This window comes from Merops nubicus, unplaced genomic scaffold, assembly GCF_000691845.1.
Source record: "Merops nubicus isolate BGI_N331 unplaced genomic scaffold, ASM69184v1 scaffold48392, whole genome shotgun sequence".
NCBI lineage: Eukaryota > Metazoa > Chordata > Aves > Coraciiformes > Meropidae > Merops > Merops nubicus.
In genome coordinates, this window is record NW_008596667.1 from 1,769 (window position 1) to 27,461 (window position 25,693).

General features: G+C 37.6%; 1 protein-coding gene across 1 annotated transcript in view; it reads left to right on the forward strand.

Annotated features, from left to right (window-relative positions):
• Window positions 1-860: 860 nt before the first annotated feature.
• Window positions 861-25,693, forward strand: part of CUL2 (cullin 2) — a 38,267-nt gene continuing 13,434 nt past the window's right edge. The window contains exons 1-7 of the mRNA XM_008936419.1: window positions 861-1,002; window positions 7,219-7,321; window positions 9,151-9,245; window positions 14,573-14,678; window positions 19,221-19,303; window positions 25,283-25,379; window positions 25,471-25,581. Coding sequence (XP_008934667.1) covers window positions 884-1,002; window positions 7,219-7,321; window positions 9,151-9,245; window positions 14,573-14,678; window positions 19,221-19,303; window positions 25,283-25,379; window positions 25,471-25,581 — 714 coding nt within the window. The 5' untranslated portion in view covers window positions 861-883. The remainder of the gene's footprint in view (window positions 1,003-7,218; window positions 7,322-9,150; window positions 9,246-14,572; window positions 14,679-19,220; window positions 19,304-25,282; window positions 25,380-25,470; window positions 25,582-25,693) is intronic.

Below are 25,693 nucleotides of genomic sequence, written 5' to 3' on the forward strand. Positions count from 1 at the left end.
TGGTGTTTCTGAGCAGGAACTAGACTTGCTTTGTGCATGCCGTGTCACACATCAGGTGCTTTCTAGATTAGGTGCACAGGACAGAGACAAATAGAAACAAAGAAGAGGCCTTCACAGCTGTTTCTCTCAGACCTCTTTTTAAAAATTACCCATCTTTTTTCCTTGTTTTATTTCAGTAATTTAATGTTTTTCTTTGAAAAAGTATCTTCCAATATTTTTTATACGGTACTGCTAACAGCTTCTGTATTTTCAAGCCATCTCTTATTTGAAAGAATTCACTGTTTGTCTGCTGCACAGTGCAATGAGTTGCACATGCTTTGTGTAGTGCTCTGTGTTTAGATGCGTTTTCTTTCTGTCATCTTGATGAAAGCTATTGGGTCTTGTGGCTTTTTAAATATAACGCCAGAAATGTCTCATGAAAGCTTGAGGTGAACATAGGTTACAAACTGACAACAGTAATTTCAGATACTCTAGTAATATGTTCAGTGTGTTCCTGCCCAAAATTCTCTCTTGTTACATCTGAAACGGTCTACATGAAAGTGAATAAACAGAACTTTACAGGAAAATTTTCTTCATATGGTGTTGTTCTGTGGGCAGCTTTGTAAGATGGTGAACTTGAGGCACAATATTGTTAGATTACTTGTTGTTATGTTATAGACTATTAATGCAACACTAATGTTCAATTCCATAATGTTAAAAATAAGGGCTTATGAGCTTGATTTTGGGAGGGGGGAAGCGGGAATGTTCTTTGTGTTGCTGTATCATGGTGGTGCAGCAGTCAGCAAAGTTTAAATTAAAAAAAAAAATTCCTTTTAATTTTTCAGTGAAGATACAATGTTGTCTGACGTTTATTTCTTCTACAGATTAACACTAAAGCCCCACAATGTCCTTGAAACCACGAGTAGTTGACTTTGATGAAACATGGAATAAACTTCTAACGACAATTAAAGCTGTTGTTATGTTGGATTATGTGGAAAGAGCAACATGGAACGATCGCTTCTCGTATCCTTTAAGTGCAGACCTGGCTTGATGGGTTTGTGTGGTGTGTCTAGCAGGGAGCAGGCCTGCGGTAGGTAACAATTCCAGTGGTCTTCATCAGAAGCTTGTTGTAAGGTGGTATCTCTTATTAAGCCTGTGGGTTGGTGGATATACTGAAAGGGATGAGAAATTTGGCATATTTAGGAAGTAGTCTGTGAAAATCACCCCAGTAATAAAAAGTAAATGTGTCTGACTTTTACTTGCTTTTAGTTGGTCTTATATAAGCTATAGCTGATGCCATAGCTGTTCACAAATGTCCGTGCATTGAATTTCCCCTATTCTGATAATGAGGGTTTTTTTTGTACTGAAGTGAATGTGTAACAGGGCAAACACCTAAGGCAGAGAATGCTCATCTTTAAATTTGGAGATATGGGAGGTGGTAAGGTTGTGAAATGCTGGGGTTTGAACCCCGAGATCCCAAATTAAGGTTGACATATGGGTGATTCCCACAGCCCTTCATACAGAGGAGGTGAGTTTGCCTTATAGCTTCCCCCCAGGGTGCGGCCGGGGCCGCAGGGGGACGCACAAGGGCACAACCGCATTGAGTTGACAAAGGTCAGGTGTCTGCTTGGGGATAAAAGCTGGGACCACTTGCAGGGAGTCAGGAGTGTCTGTCTGTGGAGTGCACTCCCCAGAGCTTCCTGGTTCAGGGCAGACCTCCTGACTCTCCCTGGAGCTGGGCCCTGGTCTGTTTAGGCCTTTGCGAACGCAGGTCGATCAGGTGAGAGTCGCCATGTGGGCACCTTTTTCTTATGCATTTAACTTGCTGGTTTGTCTGTTTCCCATGCCAACTATGGGAAGCCTCATTTCACTGTTTGTACCACCTGTTGTGGGCTGAGTTGCATCCTTTGTGGGATTGTTGGGGGTGGCGTGGATCATGTATGAGCTGATTGATCTGTTTGTACCCCCAGCGGTCATTCATCTCATAACATTTGTGTCTACAATACAGTCTGCGTATTGGATTCTCTTCCTGCTGGTTGTGTCGTTCCTGTTAGGCCTGGTCATTGGCAAAACAGGTTGTTGTGTTTAAAGATGTCTCCTTTTTCTTCACAATTCTAAATGTACTGATATACTGGACATTTCTGTAGCAAGGGTTTATAAAAAAGCCCTTTTGCCATTCCCTCTGCTATTGCTGCCTTTCTATTCCTGAGAGTTAAGCTCTGTTTAAAAATAATAAGCTGTGATCATATGGTTTTTCTGTTCAAGTCAAAGCTGTACGTATATTGTTGTAGTGAAAGGTTCACATTTGACATGTAAGATGGACTTGTAATCTTTTATAAGATTAAAGTTTCTGTGAACTTCTTTTCAAAGAAGTCTTAACTGTTCTAACCAGTTAGACTGTGCCCTGTGTCTGTGCATTCTATGCCATTAGTGGGGCCAATAATGAGAGAATTTTAGGAGGCTTTGCAGCTATTCCATAGCAATTTGACCAAGTTTAGTTTAATTATAGGGGGGAAGAATGGTTTAGACTTATGCAATTGTTAATTCTTCTAGGTGTAAAAAGAAGCTTCTGAAAAGATTCTTATAATGAGATTTTTACAACATTAGCTTATTCTGTGTGCAGGAGCTAGAATCTGAAGTCTTTTCTCTTTCTGAACATGCTGCCATTTCTCACAATTGGTTTCCCACATGCCCGTGTTTTTAGTGTGTGCGTGTGTATAAATACACTAAAGAAAAACTTAGTTGTTTATAGTCCTTTGTGGAGCCTTGTTCTGTGTTGCAATAATCTTTAAGGAACTGTTTAGTTTTAAAGCTTCATAATTAATTTCTGAGGGCATGACTCTTCACCTTGCCTTGGAAATAAGTTTAAATTACTCCAAAATTTACAGACTTCTTTAATTCATTAGTGGTCAACTTACATGCTGACAAATTGTGCTGTAGTTATTCTTTCTAAGCAGTTTTTGAGAACTGCATATTTCAGTCTTTGACAGGTGTTTAAGTTCTGTAGGTTAGAGCTCTAAACATTTAAACAAGGGCACCTAAAATAGATTTAAATCTGAAGTCAGTTGAATCAGATGTTGGATTGATTCCTGTTGTCACACTGTTGCACTTAGAACTTTTTGTGTGGGGGCCTCGTACACAAGACTGCAGTTTATCCTCTTTTGGGATTTGCTCCAGTTGATTGAACAACAGAAGGAGAACTTTTATGAATAGCAGACTCAGGAAGTAGTCTTGGAAGAAACATTTGGCATGTAATTCGTAAGACCTTCATTACTATCATCTCTTAATTATGTTCCTGGGAAAGTGGCACTATTAGTACCTAATTTGGCACAGGCAAGAGCCTTTTAGCTTATTTTGTATAGCTGAATGGCCCAGGGAGCTTGTGAGACTAGTAACTTCCAGCTTAAATCTTGATTGTTTAGTACTTCTGCTACCTTTAACTAAACTCTGTTTTAATACAAACTGCTCACTGAGTATTCAACAACTCAGTGAAACTGGTAGCTCTGTACAGCTGGTGTGAAAGATTTTCCCAGGTTCTGAATACATAAAAATAACTGAAATATTCCTGTTATACCTTAGGAAGATGTATCATTTAAATATACATTATCTTGTTCTTTGTTAGCTTTTTATTCTCTGTTAAATTCAATTCAGTTGTAGTAATCCCTTTCTAAACGTTTACAGGTATTTTAAAGGCAATATCATATTAACTTTGTTTTTCTTGCTACTTAGCACAATAAAAAGGTGACAAGTGATTGGAACTGTGTGTTAACGAAATTCATGAAGGTATTTTGTTGATTGTAGTACCACTTGAGCTTTGTAGTCTCTCTGCAGTCAAAACAATTTGATGTCGAAACAAAGAATAAGCTATGGCAAAGAATCACAGTTTTCTGCAGCAGGGTATTCAAAGTGTTTTCTTTCTGTTGTGCTGCTTGAGACCCCTGGGATCAAATGGTGTATGCAGACTAATAGTATTTGAGGGATGAGAGGGTTGTACTGTGCATATTCCACTTCTAGAACTGTAGAACTGTTTTTGCCTCACTACTTCCCTGAACTTTGTCTTGAGTATAGTGATTTCTTTATGACTCTAATGGTATTTTCATTGTTAAACACAGGTTATCTTTAAATATAGCTTATCTCAAAGTTGAAGTGCTAGGATGGCAATGAGTTGGACACACAACTGTGTAAGAGTTAAAATCTCCTGGAGAAGATCACTTGAAAGACCATATGTCACTTTATTTAAACTGTGAGTCATCTTAAGCCATCTTTGACCTTCAGATTTCCTTTAAGGTTCTCTACAGAAAGAAATGTTCCTGGAGTTGTTTCATTGTTTGGTAAATGAGTGACAGTTACATTTCTCTATTTGAGATACTATTTGCAATAATTTAGTTATTATGAATGCTTTATATAAGTTTCAGGACTTTGCTTCAGTAGTCTAGTAGGGAGTGCTGTTTAAGAGGCTGATGAAGCTTGATTAGAGCGTGGTAGTTTATCTGTACCATGGTAACTGTTTTAGCAGTGAAAGCTTTTTGAACGGGTAGAACATCAGGATCTTCTTGTTGTCTGGTCTTCCACCAACCAGGTAAACAGGATGAACAGTACCCAGGGAAGAAGGTCGCTGTACTGCAAACAGTGTCATTTTATAAGTATGCAATATGGCCACCTGCTTATTTCCATTTTTCTGTGTATTAGTTCTCCCTTCTCTAATCCCCCATTTTACACGGATCCTATTATGAACTAGAAGCTTAAACACGTATCTTTATCATAAGAACCAGCCTGAATAGAAGGAAAAGGAAACAAAGTTAATATGACCATGTTTCTTTCTGACTGTGAGTCCTCAAGTGCTCTATGAGTTTTCACTTTGTTAGAGAGGAAGACTGACAGTCAGAGATTTTCCAAAAGCTCTCCTTTGGTTTTCAAGAAATCTATTCGAAACCTTCTTTTAATATATGACCTTAACTCGAGGACAACATTTTTGAGATTTTATGGCCTTGGATACAGTATTTTCTTGTTGATGATAATTTTTAGGAGAGATTGCTTTCGTTTCCCATTGCTGGGTAACATCCCTCAAATAGCCACTACTGGAGCACTTCAGTTGCACGAGGCTTTTGGTGTTCTTGACCTCAGTGCAGAGCGAAGGCCCCTAAGCAGACATTTGGCTTCAGTGTTGTTTGACCTTTCTCACCCTGCAAAACTACATGCTGAACTGGAAGGACAGATGGCTTTCACCATTACAGATAAATTATTGAACAGTAAGGGATTCTTCCTGGTCTTCCAAGAGGCAGAAGCACAGAAAAAAATGTACTTTAAGTTTATGGAATAAAATATCAGTGATGGTTCATCTCCACTCAAAGGAGAGATTCGTAAGAGTACGCTTAAATTTGGATTCTGGACTGAAAGTTAGATGAATTAACTAGTACAAAGAGCAAGAATGTGAACACTCTATAGCAAAGCTACTTTGTAATGTGCTTTTGAGACTCATGGTGTCTCTTTTTTGTAGAAACCCAGAGAAAACTTAGTAAGTAGAATTAGGTGTTGATTTTTTTATCATTTGGTTGCTAGAGGAAAATGTGTGAGGTGCCTGTGGCAGTGCTTCTGGGACTAAGCTGTTTCATTTCAGCAGGTATGCAAACTGTCATATGTCAACGAAGAGTACTGGATTCAGCTTTCCTCATTTGTGAGAGAATTTGACTGTTCTCTAGAATAAGGAAAGTCTTGTTTGGAACATGAGCATTTTCATACAGTACAGATATTATTTTCGTTTTCAAAAAGGCTTATTACAGCTAAGAAACTTGTTTACAACAGCCAAGTCATCTGGACTCCTAACTGAAGCCTAGGGCACAGAGGCTAGATAAATTTAGAGACATGCATTTGTTGCCTTTGTCAGATAAACTGCCACCATTATTTTATTGTGCTGCTGCAGTGAAGATGGCCTGTTTCCTCTTCGAAGTAAGTTGTTCTTGTAGCAGAGATCCATAATAGTTTTGTTGATTCAGTTTGTGTAGTTGTGGATCTAAAGAGAAAGAGATCATCTTGTCCCCTTTGCATGTGAGTAGCCTACAAAGATTTCTAATTCTGGAATTTACTTTCTTGGAAATATTTCATTTGCGTAGTGAAGAGTCTTGTGATCTGAATGATCTTCAGGATGTCTTTGACTATGGACTGTCCTTTGGCAAAATTTGTTTTGTGGGGGAGATGTGTAAAAACCCAATTGTTCTTTACATTAAGGAAACCTTTCATTCTTCCCTACCAATTTAGTAGTTTGGTTTGATATTGTATTGGTCGTAACTTCGTAAGTTGGTGTGATGTAGCACTAGCTACTGTTACAGGGCAGTGAATGTTGCCTGCTCTGTTGGTTTCCATTTAGTGCTTCTTGCCATTGCAAGGAGAATTCTGATAGATGATTGATGTAGATGAAATAACTGTACTCAAGTTTAGAGTCTGATCAGGCTTTCTGAGATTCCACTTGTCAAATAAAGGCTTATTTCCGTTTAGTTGTCCTACATCAGTATGTCTTTCTTTTCGCTAGCACTTGTTTGTAAAAAGTGAAACATGCTTTTGGGAAAAACTGGTGAAACCTTAACAGTGTTCTGTAGACTGAGCAGGTGACTTGTCAGCTGTCCGTATGTCTTCTACCTCCTTTCACACAGGCATGTGGTTTTTTTAAAGGTGGACTGGAGGAGGGCAGATCTTGTGTCTTCCCTTAATTCAAGAGCTTACATTGAAGCAATGTATATTAAATCATTTCTAGCATGTTTGTTTTTCTCAAGTGCCTAGACTTAATGAGCAAACTTGAAGTTGGCTTCACTTTGTTTACATTGTTGTATACTTGGCTAATTGCATTTTTAAACTAGTGCTTTTTTCCATTAGCCAAAAAAAGTCTGTTTCAGATTGGCTGAAGATACAGAGGAAGAATTTTGGACAAAAGCTGATTTTTTCACTTTGACATAATCATACATTAATTGTGAATAACTGGTAGAAGCCATGTCAATGTGGGGCCATCAGTAATTTCAGGATCTTAGCTCTAACAGTCCCTCACCCTTACACTACTTAAAATTTATTATAAATGGTGGATACTTAGATTGTTCACAAATCAGGATTTAAATTAATTTCATGTTATTGTTTATGCTTGACTGTGAAAGAAAATCCAAAATGTATGTGTGGGGGAAAAAGTTCTGTAAGTCTTAAATTTTGTTAAGTTTTCACACTTTAAGCAGGTACAAACCTTGACTCTGAGCCCAGAGACATTTATGCTTTGTGTGTGGCCTATCCTGAACCTCTTGGAGAGAGACTTTATACTGAGACTAAAATTTTTTTGGAAAATCATGTACGCCATTTGCACAAGGTAACATATGCAGTTGCTAATGTACATGTAGGTTTTATTTCTCCTTTTTTATCTTCAGAGAGAGGTTTTGTACACATGAAGGTACACAGATTTTGAGATTAAATCAGAGGTGACATTTTGTTATACGCAACACTTGCATGATATGACATGGTGCAGACAGATATATAGATACCTGTCTGCATACAACATAAGAACAAACTTTTTTTATAGCCAACTATTATGATTTATATCAACTATTCATTGCCTTGGAAAGTAAATTATTTTCTGTTGAATGCTTATAATCAAACAAGTTACAGGAATGTCTTCAATTTCCAAATGTGATAATGACAAAATTAGCCTTCTGTTACAACATTAGAAGTATCTCCTCCAGTGCCTTGGAAACTGTATGTACTCTACTAAAGAAAATGTCTGAAATGTGTAGGTAATAAAGTAACAGTGCTTGTGAGGGGATGAAGTAATGAACAAATTATTTATTATTCTAAACAACAGTACTTGTATATCAAAATAGTGCGAATTAACTTTTGTCAGCTAGGACAGCTAGTTTCCACAGAAGTGTGATTCATTATGTTGAGATGAATAGGGTCTCCTTGTATTTCTGTAAAAGAAGTAGATTTAAAGAAGGTGTCCACCTGTCTTTGGTGTCTGCATAGGTCAGGAAGAATTGCAGTTTCTGGCTAGTACTGTGGTGTGGGTTGATGGTATTTTTTGAGGTTAGGTACCTGTGTATTTGACAAGACAGGGTGGGTGTCTTAATAGGTAGTTCCAGTGGTTGCAGAGAGGATACCTCTGACACTTTGGCAGTGAATGAGTTCACTAGAGTGTTGAACAACTCAGCCAAAAAAGTTCTTCCTCATCTATTTAGTGAGCTGAAGGAGGCCACTTGGGTTAATCAGGCAGGCGCCAAAACAGTAGAGGCTGTGGGAAGTAGTGGTAAAACATATTTCAAGATTTTTTTTAAAATTGGCTATCTACTATATGTCTTTGAAATAGTGTTAGAAAACCTTGGCAAAATTCATTTGGCAGAGGAAAGCACTCTTGATTCTGTTTTGTCTGCTAGCCTTTCTCTTAAGTCATTTTTGCATAGGCTTCTTTGCTGCTTGAGTCCAATTTAAAATTATATGCTCTAGAGATATTTCTAGTTGAGTTCCTAGGTTTTCATCCTCCTGCAGAAACCATAGTTATTAGTTTAAATGGTTGAACTTATTCCTTCTGAAGTATGAATGTACTTTGAGAAGTTCAGTGCATCAGCAGCTTTTTAGATGACGGTTCACTTAAATTCCAGAAGATTTGCGTCTAGGTCTGTTTCAAGTTGGCACACATCTGTGCTTTGTTAAACTTGTTTTATTCCAGGATTCGTGATAAGTATAAGGGCTTCTCTAACCAGTAAGGCATACTGATTTTAAGTGGTTATAATTAGGCAACTCCTTCAGTGTGCATGTGGCTGCATGAATTTTAAATTGGTCTGTGTCGCTGAGGGAGTAGTTGTGAGTTACCCCCAGTGTCATGTGAGAATATGAACCATGCTTATTCATGCAAGTAATTCTGTAAAGAGAAATAGAAAAGAATACATTATAGAGTTGTTTTTTTTTTTTTTTAATGCAAAATAAAGGAACTTCAGGTGCTGTAGCTGGCTGACCAAAACTTTGTAGTGTGAAGATTTGTTAGTTCTCTGGTCATTGCCACAATGTTATGTTTAGACCCCTTAAATTTTAGGTGTGGTCTTAATTTTGAATATGTGATTGTTATTCCAAAATTATAATCCTGTTGTAACCTTCTGTGCTATTTCCATACTAATTTGGGGGGGGGGGCGTGTGTGTCTTTCTTCACAGAGAGTACTGGAAGCTGAAGAACAAGTACTGGTTATGTATCACAGGTACTGGGAAGAGTATAGCAAAGGGGCAGACTATATGGACTGTTTATACAGGTAAACTTTACAAATGAGTTGTTAAACTTTTGAAATTATTAGAATGATCTGCTGCTTAAGTTTAAGAGTGTTGTTTAAACATATCAGTAACTGAATTGACCCAGATCAGTTTTGGAGAGCATACAGTTATGGTAGCAGAACACAAGAAAAAAGCAATAAATGCTCCAACTTTTTATTTTGTGCACTCCTTACCACTGAAGTAATGATCTAAGATGATTCCTACTGTTCTTCATTACTATATATTCTGCCTCTTTTTATCGTGTTGCAGTGTCAAGTATGCTAATCAAAGCTGCAGTGAAGTAGCTGATAATTCTAGGTGTACGTTTACAAGGATGTCATTGTACTGAAGTTGTCCAGTTGAGCCAGCATGGTTTGTTTCAAAGTTTAGCCATGTGCCTTGGCAAAAAAAAAAAAAGCCCTCCTCTCTGGAAGAGTCTTTTAGTCAAGGCTCTGTGCAGTTTGAGTTTGGTCTTTTCAGGTGAGTATTCGGACTGCAGGGTTTGGAGGAGTGAAAATTTCTCATGATTTCTGAGAACTTCAGAAACTAATAGACGATTTTACTGTTGTTTTAGTAGATTACAGACAAGTCTATAAATAAACACAACCAACCCCTGTTATTTTTGTAGTTGTATTGTTTCCTGAGTTGCAAATGTTTCATTGCCACTGGTGATAACTTATAGATGTAAAACTCGCCCATTCATGGGTTATTACAATTATAACTATATTGAGATGGCTTTGGGTTTAGTAGGATTTGGATTTTAATTCCACTGACTGTAGGTTGAACATTCTCATGTCCGTTAGACATCTGATACCCTGCAGGTAAATATAACTTATGAGATGCTTAATATTGTACTTATTTGGTAATATGATGTGAGGATTTATAAAGGATTTCAAGACCTTTTACTGTTATGTTAAATGTATGTGGGGTCTTGTAGAGTCTATTAAATTATTGCTAGCAGACTGGGAACAGATGTGATGGAATCCATCCTAGGCTTTCAAACTTTAGTTCCTTAATGTGTCACTGACTTCACAGAATCACAGAACGTTAGGGGTTGGAAGGGACCTCTGGAGATCATCGAATCCAACCCCCCTGCCAGAGCAGGACCATCTAGTCTAGGGCAGGTCACACAGGAACACATCCAGATGGGTCTGAAAAGTCTCCAAGGTAGGAGGCTCCACAACCTCCCTGGGGAGCCTGTTCCAGTGCTCTGGAACCCTTACAGTAAAGTTGTTCTTCCTCACATTGAGGTGGAACTTCCTGTGCTCCAGCTTGTGACCCTTGCCCCGTGTCCTATCTCAGGGCATAAGTGAGAAGAGATTGCCCTTTCCTTCCTGACACCCAGCCTGCATATATTTATACACATTAATTAGATCCCCCCTAAGTCTTCTCTCCAGACTAAAAAGCCCCAGGTCTCTCAGCCTCTCCTCACAAGGCAGGTGTTCCAGTCCCCCAGTCATCCTCGCAGCCCTTCGCTGGACTCTCTTGAGTAGATCTCTGTCCCTCTTGAAATGGGGAGCCCAGAACTGGACACAATACTCCAAGTAAGGTCTTACCAGGGCAGAGTAGAGGGGGAGGGGGACCTCCCTTGTTCTGCTGCGTACACTTTTCTTAATGTACCCCTTGATACCATTGGCCTTCCTGGCCACAAGGGCACACTGCTGTCCCGTGGAGAACTTGTCCACCAGGACTCCAAGGTCCCTCTCCACAGAGCTGCTCTCTAGCAGATCTCCTCCTAACCTGTACTGGTGCATTTTATTACTTCTTCCCAGGTGCAGGACTCTGCACTTATTCTTATTGAACCTCATTAGGTTCCTCTTGGCCCAGCTCTCCAGTCTATCGAAATCACGCTGAGACTTAGCTATAGAGATTTGGTATGAGGGGAAATCCTACTTAATGTTTTTTAAATCTCACTGATTCTGCTTTGTTTAACGGTTTTTCTGAGCGCGTGCATGCTTGTGGTCACAAACTAAAATTAAAAAATAAATAAAAACAAATTGAAATACTTGGCCAGCAATATGAACCTGACTTTTTTGTTTCGTATTTAAACAAATCCAGATATTTTTTTTAAGGCATTTATTATGCACACTAACCAACCTCTACAAATATAGAAGCTGTATATGATTGTAATTATATGTAGCTCACTGATTGTAGAGTGGTATTCATACACAAGTGAAGCCAAGTCCTTAAACTCTGCAGTTACTTATTTCATGCCAGCTCTGCCTATTCTAACTCTTCTTCCCACTTCCTATAGGGTGTTTTGGTCCAGAAGATGTACATGTCAGGTGTTCTCTTAGAAATAATTTAACCTTAAGGTTTAATTTTATTTCTGTGTATTGAAATTCTGAGTTTTGTCATATGCTGTTCTTCATAAGTCTCTAAAATGTATGACTTTGTGGAAGTATGATTTTTCTCTTCAATAATAAAACATATGTTATAATGGGAACTAAAAGACTGTGTCACATGAAGGTAAGAAATAATTCAGTGCTTAATGAATAGAGTCATAATGATTTTCATGCATTGGAAACATTTGTGTTACATCACTTCTTTTGGGTTTTGGGAGAACGTTTTGGATGAAAATACTTCTGATGACTCTAAGAAGATATTCTGGGTTTTATAAAGCAGTTAGAGTTCTTTGTATCTCTGGATCTAGTTTGTATAATTCTTCCAGCAATGGAAACTGATTAATCTTTACAGCTAGTAATCTTAATGTTATTTTTAAATATATACCTTTAAAATTTAGGTGGGCTATCATCTGTGCTTTTTAAACCTTCTATCCTGAGAGGTAATAATTGAAATATTAAAATGTGAGACACTTTACTTTTAAGCAAAATTTATAAAATGCAAGACCAGTCACGTGACTGGCTACGCAAGAAAATATTTTCTTTCTTTGGTGCTGATTCTGGTTTAGTTTTTTTTCACCCACCCCCTTGGGTGCATTTTGCTAGGACAAACAAATTTTGGATTCAGGATGACAACTAAAATCCCATACGTGCTTCACTAAACCAAGGTGATAAAACTGATGGAATAAACAACAGTTGATAGTAAAGAAAGTACTTCAGTTGTTTTTGTTAGATCTGGTGATAATAGATAAAACTAGTATTGGACATTGGGAGTTATCAGGGACTCAATGCTGTAATCATATTTGTTAGAAAATCTGGGGTTTGTACCTTTATTTCAAGTAATGGGAGGATTTCCTTAATTTAGGTGGAAGTTACTGGGTAACATGTTTCAATTATCAGCTACCCTTCTAATTGTGGAATTAATTTTTGCAGTTTTTATTTTTGCTCAATTCCATGTAGAAGAACTTATCCTTTTATTTTACTGAATCATCAAGTCCTTTTTATCTGAAAAAAATTGCCCACAAAAATATTAATGTACCAGGTATTTTCCTGATAATGTTAATTTGGATGGAACACTGTCTTTCAGCATTCCACTGTAAAGTAGGTATTTGTTTTGAATGAGTCTTGTAATGCTCTTCTAAATTCCAAACTTTTGAACTTCTTTGTGGAATGGAAGCATGTGAAGTATTTGAAATAAGGTATTCAAGGTTAAAAATTAATTCAGTGGAAGTCCTGAGATGATGTTAGCACATTCTTAGCAGTTATTTGTGTGTGCTTCGTTTTGGAAGTTGATGGTAAAAGGGGAGAGGAAATGTGGACAAATTTGGTTTTGATTTTGAGGCAGAGTGTGGTGACACTCTTGCCACGATTGACTTTAGCTGCTTGCTGGTTGCCACTCCCTTCTTGCTTGAAGCAGGTAGGTCTTTGCAGAGGTAGCTGATGTAGGTAAACTGGTTCGTTTGCTTGTGGCTACGTGAGTTATAGGATGGGTCAGTTGCCTGATCTGGGTTTGTAAAGAAGGCACCTGCTGGTGGAAGAGAGAGGGTGTGAATGAGGAGAGCATCGGGCTTTCTTTTTTAACAAGCTTAACAGGAAAAAGCAGAATGGCAGCTGCTGCCTTTGTTCACATGGGGTGGGGGGGAGTGGGAAATACTATCAAGGAGCATACTTGCTATAGACTTGTGCAGATACCCAGAAGAGCTGGAACACAAGTTTTACATGAAATGGAGAGCTTGCAGCCTTCTGCACAGACTGGCATTTACAGTTTATGGTGGTTATAGAGGACTGTAAACCACTCTTCTACTATCAATAAGACTCCGGAGTCTGAAAGTAGGTTTAGGCCACTATATTTCAGTTTGTCACCACTTCACTGTCACAAGGATTCCTTCTTTGGACTCCACTGTGGTGTCCTAAATTCTCTCAAGTTCACAGGTTTCCACAGTGTGTTTCTCCTTTTCTTCTTTCTTTGTCTTTTGCCATCCTGCCCAGAGTGTTCAGACATCACTAGGCTGGTGCAGACTCTGAAGTCTGAATCTCTTAAAGTGTTTCCATAATCTGGCTCTCTTCAGTGTCTGAAACTAGGCAACTCAATACTGTTATTTGGTTTGGAAGTTAAAACAAACAAAAACCCCTCAAATCCCACAACCTAACACACCAAAAAACCCACCCAAAAAAGGTCAATTTTCTAATTTAAAAACTAGCATATAAAATATATTACAAATGTAGTTGTGAAAGATGGTAATTTTTTTCCCAGTTATCTGGGAAAGGAGAGTGGTTCGGTTTAAAAATCTTAAACCATTTTCTGTTCTTTACTATTGTATGCATTTTTAAAAATAAATACTAAAGTAAGAAAAACTTTTATAACACTTCTTTATATCTGCTAAATAATTTCTGCAAATTCTTATTTTTAAAACTTGTAATACAGCTGTTTGCTAATTACCATGACCTGAGTAAGGGATCATAACTGGCAAAAATTTGCACTATTGACAAAGAATATTGACACTATTTTTGTGTTTCAGTCTGAGAGAAATGGAAAATAATGAACAGTATTGGTACAAGAAAACACATTTTACAGAAAAAATATCTACTATTTGGGAATACTTTTCTGTCATTAAAGATAATCTATTATCACTGTAATTCTAGTCAACAGCTCAGAATTTAGCAATTGTTTTGCATATACATGTATGAGTAATACAACAGTGTATATTGAAAGTTTGAATTTTTACACAAGTATGTTGTACACTAGGAAAATGCTGACAGCAATATATCAGACTATATCTCCATTACTAACACTGTACTGTTTTAGTATGATGTAAGGTCTTTTCAATTGAAATATTTTATATTTGAAGAATTTCCTATAGATAGCAACAGCATTGGTTAAAAGAGATTATCTTTTATGATGTATAAGACATTCCACAATTCCAAATATATTTAAAAATGAAAAGCTTAACATTGGCCTGTTTTGATTAGAATCTTCATTTCTATAGGTACCTCAACACACAGTTTATTAAGAAGAACAAACTGACTGAAGCTGATCTTCAGTATGGCTATGGAGGGGTGGATATGAATGAGCCCTTGATGGAAATAGGGGAGGTAGGTATCTCTGGAAGTGGGAGTGTATAGGAACTGTATTGAGAAGCACTACAAGTCCATCTCTGTCCTTTTGAATTTTGACTTTTCTGTGATACCACATTGCAGAAAATTCTTTGGTTTATTAAGTGACATTACTATCTAGAAAATATTTTGAAGAACCAGTACTTTTGTTTTTGGAAACCCTTGAAATGCTACTTTTATGCTTCTGTTTCTTGGTATCATAATGTGTAACAGCTTTTTTTGAGATTGGTCTTCTCTACATCTTATTTTCTGATGGAAGCTGTTTTGTGTTTCTGTTATAGCAACTCAGAAACTTTGAAAGAAAAAGATTAGTGGACAAAAGTATATAGAGAGGGTTTATCTTTAAAAAAAAAAAAAATCCAGAGGAAGCACAAGGGTGTTGACATGGTTACTGAAGTAAGTTGGAGAAGTTGAGAGTAATTTTTTAAATATCTATAAAATGAAGAAAATTATCAGCAGGTAGGACTGCGTGCTTAGATACATTTTGTGTACTTTGGCTGTGCAGAAGCACAGTGTACATGGTTTCTTTCACTTCATGGCTACTGTTACTATGAAATATAAGAAAGTAAAATAAGACAATTTTACAGTAAAAAAAAAAAATTCAAATTTCTCAAAACATGATGTTTCAGTATGTTCTTAAGATTTTGAAAACACGTTTTGAGTCTGAATCAGAACAAACCCACAGTCCTGCAGTTGAGCAGAAACATTTCTTTGAATGCTTGTCTGTGCATCTTTTTGCTTTCTGTCTGTGTATATATACACAGTGCTACCTGCAGAATTCATTTTATTCTGTTATCTGTAGTGGTGTAGAGAGCAAAAGCAAAAGTGCAATACATTATCTTTTTCTCTAAAAGGGAAGTGAGCACTTTTTGGTTTGAAGAACTAGAGAAAACACTTTTTTTTTTTTTTTCCCTCCTTAATGTCAGAACTTGACTTGTCAGTGATTAGTGTTTTAGCTCTTGGATTTCATTAAGTGGGAGACCTCTGCTGTCTGTAGTTGAGAGTAAGGAAAAACTTTGATGGATGAAGAATCATCATCAGTGCTTCTGACCCAGCTGATGAAGATGGCATTGCCAGTTGAAATTGCTAATCCTCTGATGGGTTGGAGACAGACTGAAAAAAAACATCAGAAACAGGATACACTAAGTCAAGGCAATTCAGGAAAGGAAATTTTCTTGTCTACCTGTGCTGTCTCCATGTCTTGCTAATCAGAGCTTGTAAGTGTACATTGCTACACTGTGGTACCTTCAAAATAACAGGAATGTCATTCCTTACTTCCTCAGACTGAGATTTGGCCCATTCTGTTCCCATGAGTGTCAGAGGTGGTCCTTAGGGCTGTGTGAATGACTTCTTCGTTCAGCTGCTTTGGAGGCTGAGAAGAGGTCTGGACTTCTTGGAACTGGGTGATGCTAATGTATTAAAGAATTCTGCCTCTGTTTCAGTGTGCTATTCCATTCTGAGGTATCACCCAAAGGATTGCAGTAGCAAGTTGTGTCCATAGCTTTCTGCCCTAGAATATGTTTATCAAAGAAGAAAAGACAGCAGACCTGATAATTCTGCTTTTTTTTTTGGTGTTCTGCTTTCCTCATATTTATGGAATCATAAGGGAGGTGGAAGGACAATGACACACATTTCTCTTCAAACTTCCCAGCAGTTGATCCTAGGACGGTACATCCCTCGTTCGTTGTTTGGGCAGGTTATAGGCAGGGTCATGATTCTTTTAACTATAGCTGGCAGCCTTCAGTTTTTAATGAAGATGTTCAGATAATGATGTCTGGAATTCTACTAATGAATTCTTCATTATATCACTCCCCAAGACTCCTATTTCTCTCTACCAAATACTTTTTGTATTCTGTAGCAGTGGGAGGTAAAGTTTGGATCTTGAGGTAGTAAAGTTAATATTTATTACTGATGTAGGATTAGGCTTATGGTAGTTACTCCATTTCCCTGAAAAGGAATGGAGACTTGAGTCCTCCACTCAAGTAGTTTAATACATTAAACTGCAGCACTGGTTTTGGTGAATTTATTGCCCCAGAAATAAAATACTTCACATTTCCTGACCTGCAAGGCGCTTCATGAGTTTTTCAAGTCTTTGTTTTGAAAGCATTTTCTCTTTTGCTATGATTCCTATTTAGGATTCTCTCTTTTATTTGTTGGATTGGACTATAGGCTTTGACAAAAGTCTGTTTCTGTTGTTTGTCACTTCAGAATGGAAGGAATTACAATTTATCCATTTTAGGGGATTGAGATGATCTCTCCTTTACCCCAGAACAAACATGTGTATTTTATATATAGTTCTTTTCAGTCTCAGCATGGAATTAGAGGAACAATGCCCAGTATTTTTAGAAGCAAAACTGTACTGTCTGTGTACTGGAGTTTCTGTCTCAGCATTGCTCCTGTGTTCTAATGAAACTTTGGGAACTTTTCAGTAATGTTAAACAAGTACATGCTTGCTTGGTTCTTCAGGGGTGTGTGACAGTAGGTACATATAAGAGACCAGAAGTGTGTATGTGAAGTGTATGGGCATGGCTTCAAACAGTTTATCATCACAATAAGTATTCCAGACATTCAGTAATTGTTGTACTAGGAAAAATACAGGATGAGATCAGTTGGTGAAAATAGTCTGCCAGTGCTTGCCTGAGACTTTTTTTTCTTGTTCTGTCTGTATATGATGAATGCAGAGTGAAGGATACTGCTTTTCTGAGTTGATTTCCTATCATGAGTTTCAGACTTCTGAGTTTTCACTGACCCTGTGAGAGCCCTTAGCTAGAAGGTAAAGTTAAGATGTGCCTTACTTTATTTTTTCTGCCATCATGGGGCAACAGATTCTGGAAAATGAAGGAAACTGCCATGTTTTGTGTTGTCAGTCTAGGTGAAGAGATAAGATCAGTCCCACTCTTCAGGGAGGAAGAAATCTCTTCAACTAACACATAGTTGCTGGATTGATTGGTCTGTAATTCACTTGACAAGAAAATTCCAACAAACTGCTTGAAGCTGTTTCAGATCGGTACATCATGTGAAGGGGACCATGCCAGAGACTGCATTTCAGAGGCCATACTGCAGAATAGATTTACCTGAGGTCACCCCCTTTACCTCATAGTCACAAGATGTGTCAGTGCTTGCTTATCCTCCAGAACTAGCTTCTTTCAGCATTCTCTGCTGGATGAGTTCCTGATGTCTTAGGGAACCTATTTTCCTCTAACTGTTCTGCTACCACTCTCCACAAAGCTAGACAGTGAAAACTACTCCTAAGACAACTTTGATTTCAAAACATTCTTTTGATTTGTAAGCAAACCTTTACCTCTTCTTTGAACCTGCTTATGATGCAGTTGGGTCAGCTTTACCTCCCAGACTTCTGTACCCTGTCTTACAGCATGGATTTACTAGGTAGCTGTAACAGAGCAAGTTCATTTGTCTGCTCTTCAAAAGGAAGATTTGTTTCTCAAAGTGGATCATGTTGGATTCCTAATCCATAGCTAGATGCCTACTTTCAGTTAAGACATACCTGATCAATATTTTAATTTTTACAGTTAAGGACTTGCTTCTGTCAAAGCTTTCTTAGCAGCAGTTTTCCCTTTATCCCCACTGATTTTGGTAATTTCATTTTTCGGAAGTCTACTAGTCACTGGTAGGTGTTTTTAGAGGTCTCAAATATTCCCCCCATATGAGGGATCACATTATCCCCTTCAGGCTTTAAATCTGATTTTGACTTAAATGTAAAAACTTTGAATGATTGCAGTTGTGTTTCTAAAAAGGTATGTTTTGGAAACAGTTACTTCACCCTCAAGAGTATGAGATACTAGAGACCATTTGACTGATACCTCTAATATGAAGGTGATTGAATTCCATTTAAGCCAAATATCAGCTTGCCAGTGACTGTGCTTAAGCTGTATGCATTTTAGTTTGGAGTCTGTGTGGTGGAGATAAGGGTTCTGTATCTTTGACTCTGACCTCTGACAAGTTGGTCAAGAGCCACTCCCTTTTGCCACATAAGGCTTATTTTGCTGTCATTTTCGAAGTACTGGTGATTGCACACATTCAAATGCTTCAGGTAGAAAGGCATGTTACTTATTACAGTGGAGATGTTTTGTGTATGTATATACTCAAAACCTGCCTTTGTAGCCAACTTGCTTAGGGCCCTTTTGTGCATTTGAGAATCCTTGAAAGAATGGTACCAAGGAATAAATGAGTCCAATTAGATGTGTAGGAAGAATGCAGACAAGGAAAAAAGAGTTCAGACACTTCCTGACTAGAAATTCTGCCTGGCACTGCTAGTACTTATGTGTGTGATCTTCATCCAAATGCAGATGTTTTAGAGGAAAAAGTGCAAAAATAATACTTTAACATATTGACAAAGTGGGAGTGAGGGGCAGGCTAACAAAAGCATTTAAAAAAGATAAAGAAGAAAGTATCTAACAATTTAATATTAAAAATTCTGAACAGAGAGTTGTATCATCTTTGGTATTGTTTTAAGGTACTTGGTATTTTTTATTGATGTAAACATGTGTTGTGTCCTGACAGCTAGCTCTTGATATGTGGAGAAAATTGATGATTGAGCCACTGCAGACCATCCTCATTCGGATGCTCCTCCGAGAAATAAAAAAGTGAGTGCTGCATTATTTTTTGCTCTTACATGGTGTGGCAGTATTGTACTTTTTTACTTTGAGAAGTCTGGGAACTTTGACTCCACTGATGATGATGATGATGTTCTATCAGCTTTTCTCATTATAGCTAAATATTTGTTGTTTACATGTGTAGAAAAAGACTTAAAAAAAACCAAAACCCAACCAAATAAAACCGAAACAGTTAATTCAGAGTATCCTGAGGGTAGTGATCTTTTCTGTTTCAGCAACCCTTCTTATCCATCAGACTGGAGAGTAGTTATAATAACTCTCCAGGCCCTAGGATGCCTTTTGCCTTTTTCTCCACTCGATGCTGACTGCTTATGGCTTCTGTGCTGTCAGTAAACATAAGGTCCAGGACCTAATGCAAGGCTCTGTTGAAGCCAGAAAAGCTGTTTTGCTGTGCATGAGATTCCAAACAATTCTTGCTGATCTGCCAGGAAAACTGAGCTTCTGGGTTTCTGTTGTTCAGATGAGTGATTTCACTTACCATTCTAGGTCCTTTATGTCAATGAAATGGAAATAATTATAAATTCTCTCAAAGTGGGGGGAAAAAAAAAAAAAAACAAACACCCTTTCTGAATATTGAACAGAGATCCTGGGAGTTACAGGACTTGAGGATTTTTAAGTTTTTCATTTAAAACGCTTGTATTATTTGACTCCTAAAGGATCTCTTAACTTATGAATAAACAGAATTTTTGAAATGTACTGCAGACCTTGTGTGTAGTGGTACATTCCATCAGTTTTTACACTTTTACTGCTGCATACACTAGCTCTGGAGTTGCCTAATCACTGGGTTTTTTTTAGGTGATTGCATGTCTGACTTGGGTGACCAGGGTAGTGTAGGTAAACTGAAAGAGTGAGGTGGTTTGTCTGTTTGAAGTGACTTGGACATGCACTTGGTCAGCTGAAAAGCTTCTATTTATAAGGCATTAAAACCCCAGTTTTAATATTCTAATTTTATTTTTCCTTCCTGAATTAAATTTTTGATGAGTAAGTAACAGACATGGTGTCCCTCTCAGTATCTCTGAAGCGAGGAAGTATTTATTTGCTTTCAGTATTTAGTATTCAGTATTTATTTGCTAACCAGTGCTAATACTGCCACACCCATATGTTTACTATAACAATTTATTTTTACTAAATGAAGTTTCCCTAATTCCTGGTAAAGAAAATTCTGCTTTAAGGAAAGCACAAGTGACACTGAAGACTTGTTTTAGTAAATCTGTATATTTCACTAGTGTGTGGGAGTGGAAATCTGTGTTAAAACCCTTTTTGACAGGCATCTGATCCTCTTAAAAGTAATGGTATGTATTTGCCTCGAGGCTGACTGCAGATCACACAAGGGTATTTAGATCAAGACTCACTAGCTTTGCAGGGCATTAGATCTTGAGACTGTAACAGGTTGACGTTATCTATTATTAAAGAATTTGGAAACTTTTAAACAAAACTTGAGTCATTGTCTCTTATGGTTGGGTCTGTATTTCCCCTCCCCCCCTCCACTATTAAGGATACTTCTGTGTGATCTCAAAGAAGTTAATCCGACTCTTTCTCAACATACACATCTAACAATTCGTGTTGTTTGTTCTAGCCACTTCTGTGATATGCCTCTCATGTCATGAACTATATAAAAGAGAGCTTATTATAGCTCTTCTCACTGGTATGATGAAATGCAGAGCCTGCTGTGGGTACTCTGAGGGCAGCCTTCACATGTAGCTGTAGGGTTGTTGCTGTTCTTTGTTATGGTTCCAGTGGTCAATACAGTTTGTACTGGGCCCTAAGCAATTGTAAAGACTTTGCTGCAAGCAAAGTCTGTTAAATCTCTTTCAGAATGGAGTTCAGCAATTCAGGGATTAAACAATGTTTTTGAAAGAATGGATAAATCTTACATCTATTAGAGGTGCAAGAATATGCATGACAAGTTAATTACCTAAAAATGTAATAAAATTACTAATACATCTATATACTTAGAAATGTCTTGATTAGGTACCTTCTTAAGTGTAGTACTTAGGTACATGCATGGTTCAATTTATGCATGTTTTACAAAAACAAATTTTAAATATAGATTTGGCAGTTGAACTTATAGCCAACCGGTTGCATATAAAAGGATGTTTATTACTGTACTGGAAAAGGTAGGAGAAGCAGAGCCACAAATTTTGCTTTCAGGTTTAGTTTTGTCTGTGTAGTTAGCTGGAATTTTAAAAAGATTTCTGACTAAAGTCCTGGAGCACAACAACTTTTCAGAAGCTATAAATTTGTGCAGTACACTATGCATTAAAATTAACAGTAAACTTCCTTGGCATGTGACAAAGAAATACGGGCAGTGACTTGTTTAGCTGAACAAGGTAGCTAAACCTACCTAACAGTTTGCCAAAAAGCAGCAGGCTGTGCTCTACTATCTTTCTGGTGCTAAATTTGATGCTCATCTACTCCCTTAATGAACCAATTCAACCACTAATATGACCAAAAACCATCTTGGGTAATAATTCTTCAGACTGGCACAATGAGTCAGTTCATGGAAGAATTCAATGAGTGCCAAAGCAATGCAAGAGAGATGGAGAGGCCTCTGACTGAGCAAAAGGGGGCAGGATTAGCCCCCTTGAACAGCAGAGAATTGTTAAATCACTTAAGCCTGTCTTGTCTGACTGCACTCCTCTTAATACAGAGTTCTGAATATAACACTTTCTCCCCCCTCCCTCTAGCCCAAGCACAACTCCTACAAGGCAAGCTGAATATCAACTTACGCATTTTTGTTCCAACACAACAGGAAGCCGCCAAGATCTCGAATTGTGAGAAAATTCATCTATGAAATTCTTAAACAGAAATAATTTGGAAATTATTCAGGTGCTATCTCAAATGACAGTGTGATTAGTGCAGACTAACCAGGAGAGGCTTCTGTACTAAAGATAACTAACACTTTCCAACTAACTGAACACATTCTTGCCTACGCTGATACACTGTTTGCACATTTGTTTGCAAGGAAAGCTATTGGAAGTTAATGACTTTTTAAAAGTGTTTGATACAGGCTCTTCTGTTTCACAGTGAATTCCATATTTAATTTGTCTCAATAAGCTATTGGTCTGACAGCAGAGCACTTCATTTGCATGATGGATTCTTTTAGTGAATACAGCATTGATTATTGTACCTTAAACTTTAAATATGTTTTATGGGGCTGTAGTAGTACACTGCAGGACACATGTTAGACTTACAGTGTTAACTTCAGTCTTATGATAGGAACAAGGATGGAATTAATACAAAATAGCACAATGTCCTTAAACTTTTGTGTTGTAATTTTTTCCATTTCTTTTGAAAAAAAGAAACTTGGCAGTAGCAGAATTAGTGGAACATGTATTTCTTATGATTTATCTTTTTGTCCAGATGAGCCACCAAACACCATCATTCCCTTCTACCCTCCCAGGGTGTCCTGTGACATCCCCACTTCAAACTGTGGTAGCTGTTCTGTAGCTGTGTGCATCCATATTGCTTGTTGGCTACTGCCAAGAAGGAAATACACACTTAATAGACCTCAACCTTGATGGGGTCACCAGTTTCTCTCATTTTAGTTTGCCAAAAGCTCATTACTACAACTTTCATGAAAATCATCCTTGAAACTTCTGTCAAATTTTGTTGAAACTAGCCATTTACAGTACAAATTCGTGGGAGCAGGGTGCTATGGGTGTAAATAAAAATCTGAAGATGCTGACAAAGTGGGAAGAATGAGAGCTATTTATGTACTATTTGTCTTGGAAGTAGTGTAGCTTTTCAGATGCATTCTTGATGAAGTTCATAGCACAGTTCTGTGAATTAGATTTGCAACAACTTTGCTGTAAATGTATAATACCCACTGAGTAAACTGATTTTAAGTTACTAAAAATTCTGCAGGTGTTGGGGGAAAAAATGGAGTGTGGCATCTGTTAAAAGGAAAAAAAAAGCTTATATGATCCTGGCAGTTGCTCTGAACTTGTCATTTGATTGCAGTTTTTTCCATGGAGCACCTGGGCTCCTGTACTTTTACTGGATTTTTTTTTTAATTTTTTTTTTTTTTTTGTAATGAGACATTAATCTTTGCATCTACTGGGCCAGACCTTTGCTCCCCCTCTCCTCCAGCCCTCTGTGCACTGAGGTCTGTAAAGTTTCCTGTGAGCTGAGCAGAGAAGAGTTGGGTCTTCATCTGTCACTACAGTAGTGCTTCTCGTATTCATCACCAGTATCAACTGTCTCTTGACAGAGCCCTGCTTTCTAATATTCTTAACTCCTAGCTTCCTGCACTCCATGACATAGTGCTGTGATCACAGGCTGCATGCATCCTGCAGCTTACCCTGGTCCTGGGCCCCTCTGGTGTTACACTTCTTCCCTTCTGTGGCATACTGCTGCCTCTACCGTCACATAACCAGCCCCAGCAGAGGGATGTTGGCAAGAATACAGCGTGACTACATGTACCCAAACTCAAATTCCCTTCATTCAGCTACCAGAACCACAGGAAACCTTTCTGTCCCCCAGGGGAAAGTAAAATAATGAGACCATCCCTGCAGGAGCAGTTACTGATTGGGTCAGCTCATTTGTAATGGGTGACCAAGCTGCATAAACCCTTCGGTGACTGCTCAGAATCTCTCAGAGCACCAGTTGTTGCCACTCATCATAAGCTTCAGTTGTCATATCTTGGGACATAATAGTACCTAAAAGCAATACACTTAATTAACAGTGTTGGGAACACATGAACATGGTCCGATGCATGTAATACATCGACTGCTGGTGTTGCCCTTGTAAAGCTTCCTAGCCCATGGGCATCTTCTGGAGTTTTTATGAATTCCAAGGCAAATGAATTAAATTAGCAAAATTATTTCTCCCCCATTTCAGTCCAGCCTAGATGGGTATGTGGTAATGTTTGAGTTTGAAGTATTTTTGCGTTTGTTTTTTTTTTTTTTTTTCCCTCTTAATTTTTTAAAATCATGCATATAAATTACTCTCCTATACCAAAGCAAGTTTCCAACAGAGAACTCATTTTGTCTTTTCAGTGCAGTCCGGGAAAAGTAGCTCTTATTCTATATAGATGTGTATGTGTGTACATACCTATCCTAAGAGGAAAACTTTGACATTACAATTGCTGATACTTAAGTGTAAATATGCCTTTATAAATCAAATTTTAAGTCCTTTAACATGTGAGGAGTTAAGGAATATTTTTTACTTCTTTGTAAAATTTATGTGGCAGGTGGTCTTTTTTAGAACAGTTCATGTTTTAAGGAAATCTCTGCTGCTCTGAGTGTGGGTCTGTTAATTCCAATCTTTGCAAAGGATGGTAATGGTTTTTGCAAAGATTGTAATGTTTTTTGCATGCAAAACACTTGTTTTAATTACTTCTGGTTTTAACTGAATGGGACTGAAGATAATATTTTCTTGAGTTGAACTCACTCATTTCAAGCTAAGAATTTGACTGGAAAACTTAAGGTTTTCCTTTTCCAGTAAACGTTTAAAAACTGTGACAATGTGCCAAGTCTGTTACTTGTTCCACTTGTCATCTGCCTGTTGAACAGTAGATATTCAGAAAAGAAAATATGCTTCTTGGTGCAATTTTGGCAAAAAAGTTTTGGTTTGTTTTTTTTTTTTTGTGGCAGGGGCAGGAGTGTGAATGTAGTCTCTTTGATAAAGGCTACAGATACAAGGTGGAGCTTATTGTAACTCTTAAAGTACTTGTTCAGAGTCTGTAATTTGGAATACTTACATCCTTGGCAAACAGTTGGAAATGTCATGACCTGCAGATGCTTTTGAATAGTTTATAAATTATCTCAAGTTAAATGCATAGGAGAGAAAGAAGAGTGTGTTTTTATTTTAAGGTTAATCTTCTTTAGTTTTGCCAATCTAAGCCAAGGAAGTTACTGGAAAATGTTTTCATCCAATATTATTTCATTTGAGTGGGTTACAGTAGTTACCTGTGTTACTCATGAATGTTTACTTTGCCTATTTCAGTGATCGCTGTGGAGAAGACCCAAACCAGAAAGTAATCCATGGGGTTATTAACTCCTTTGTTCATGTTGAACAGTATAAGAAAAAATTCCCCCTAAAGGTAGATTCACATTTCTGGTTTATGTTTTTAATTTTGAATGTAGATCTAGTACATGTATTATTTGTCCTTCAAAAAAATGTCTCCCTTTTAGTTTTATCAGGAAATTTTTGAGTGTCCTTTTCTGAATGAAACAGGGGAGTATTATAAACAAGAAGCTTCGAATTTATTGCAAGAGTCAAATTGCTCACAATACATGGAGAAGGTAAGAGATTCTTCTGTATACCTGTAATAAATAAAATCTAGTATTATCTGTTTACTGGTAGTTGGAATGCCTGTTTTCCTGTACAATTCCCAAAGAACAAAGCTGTTCTTTG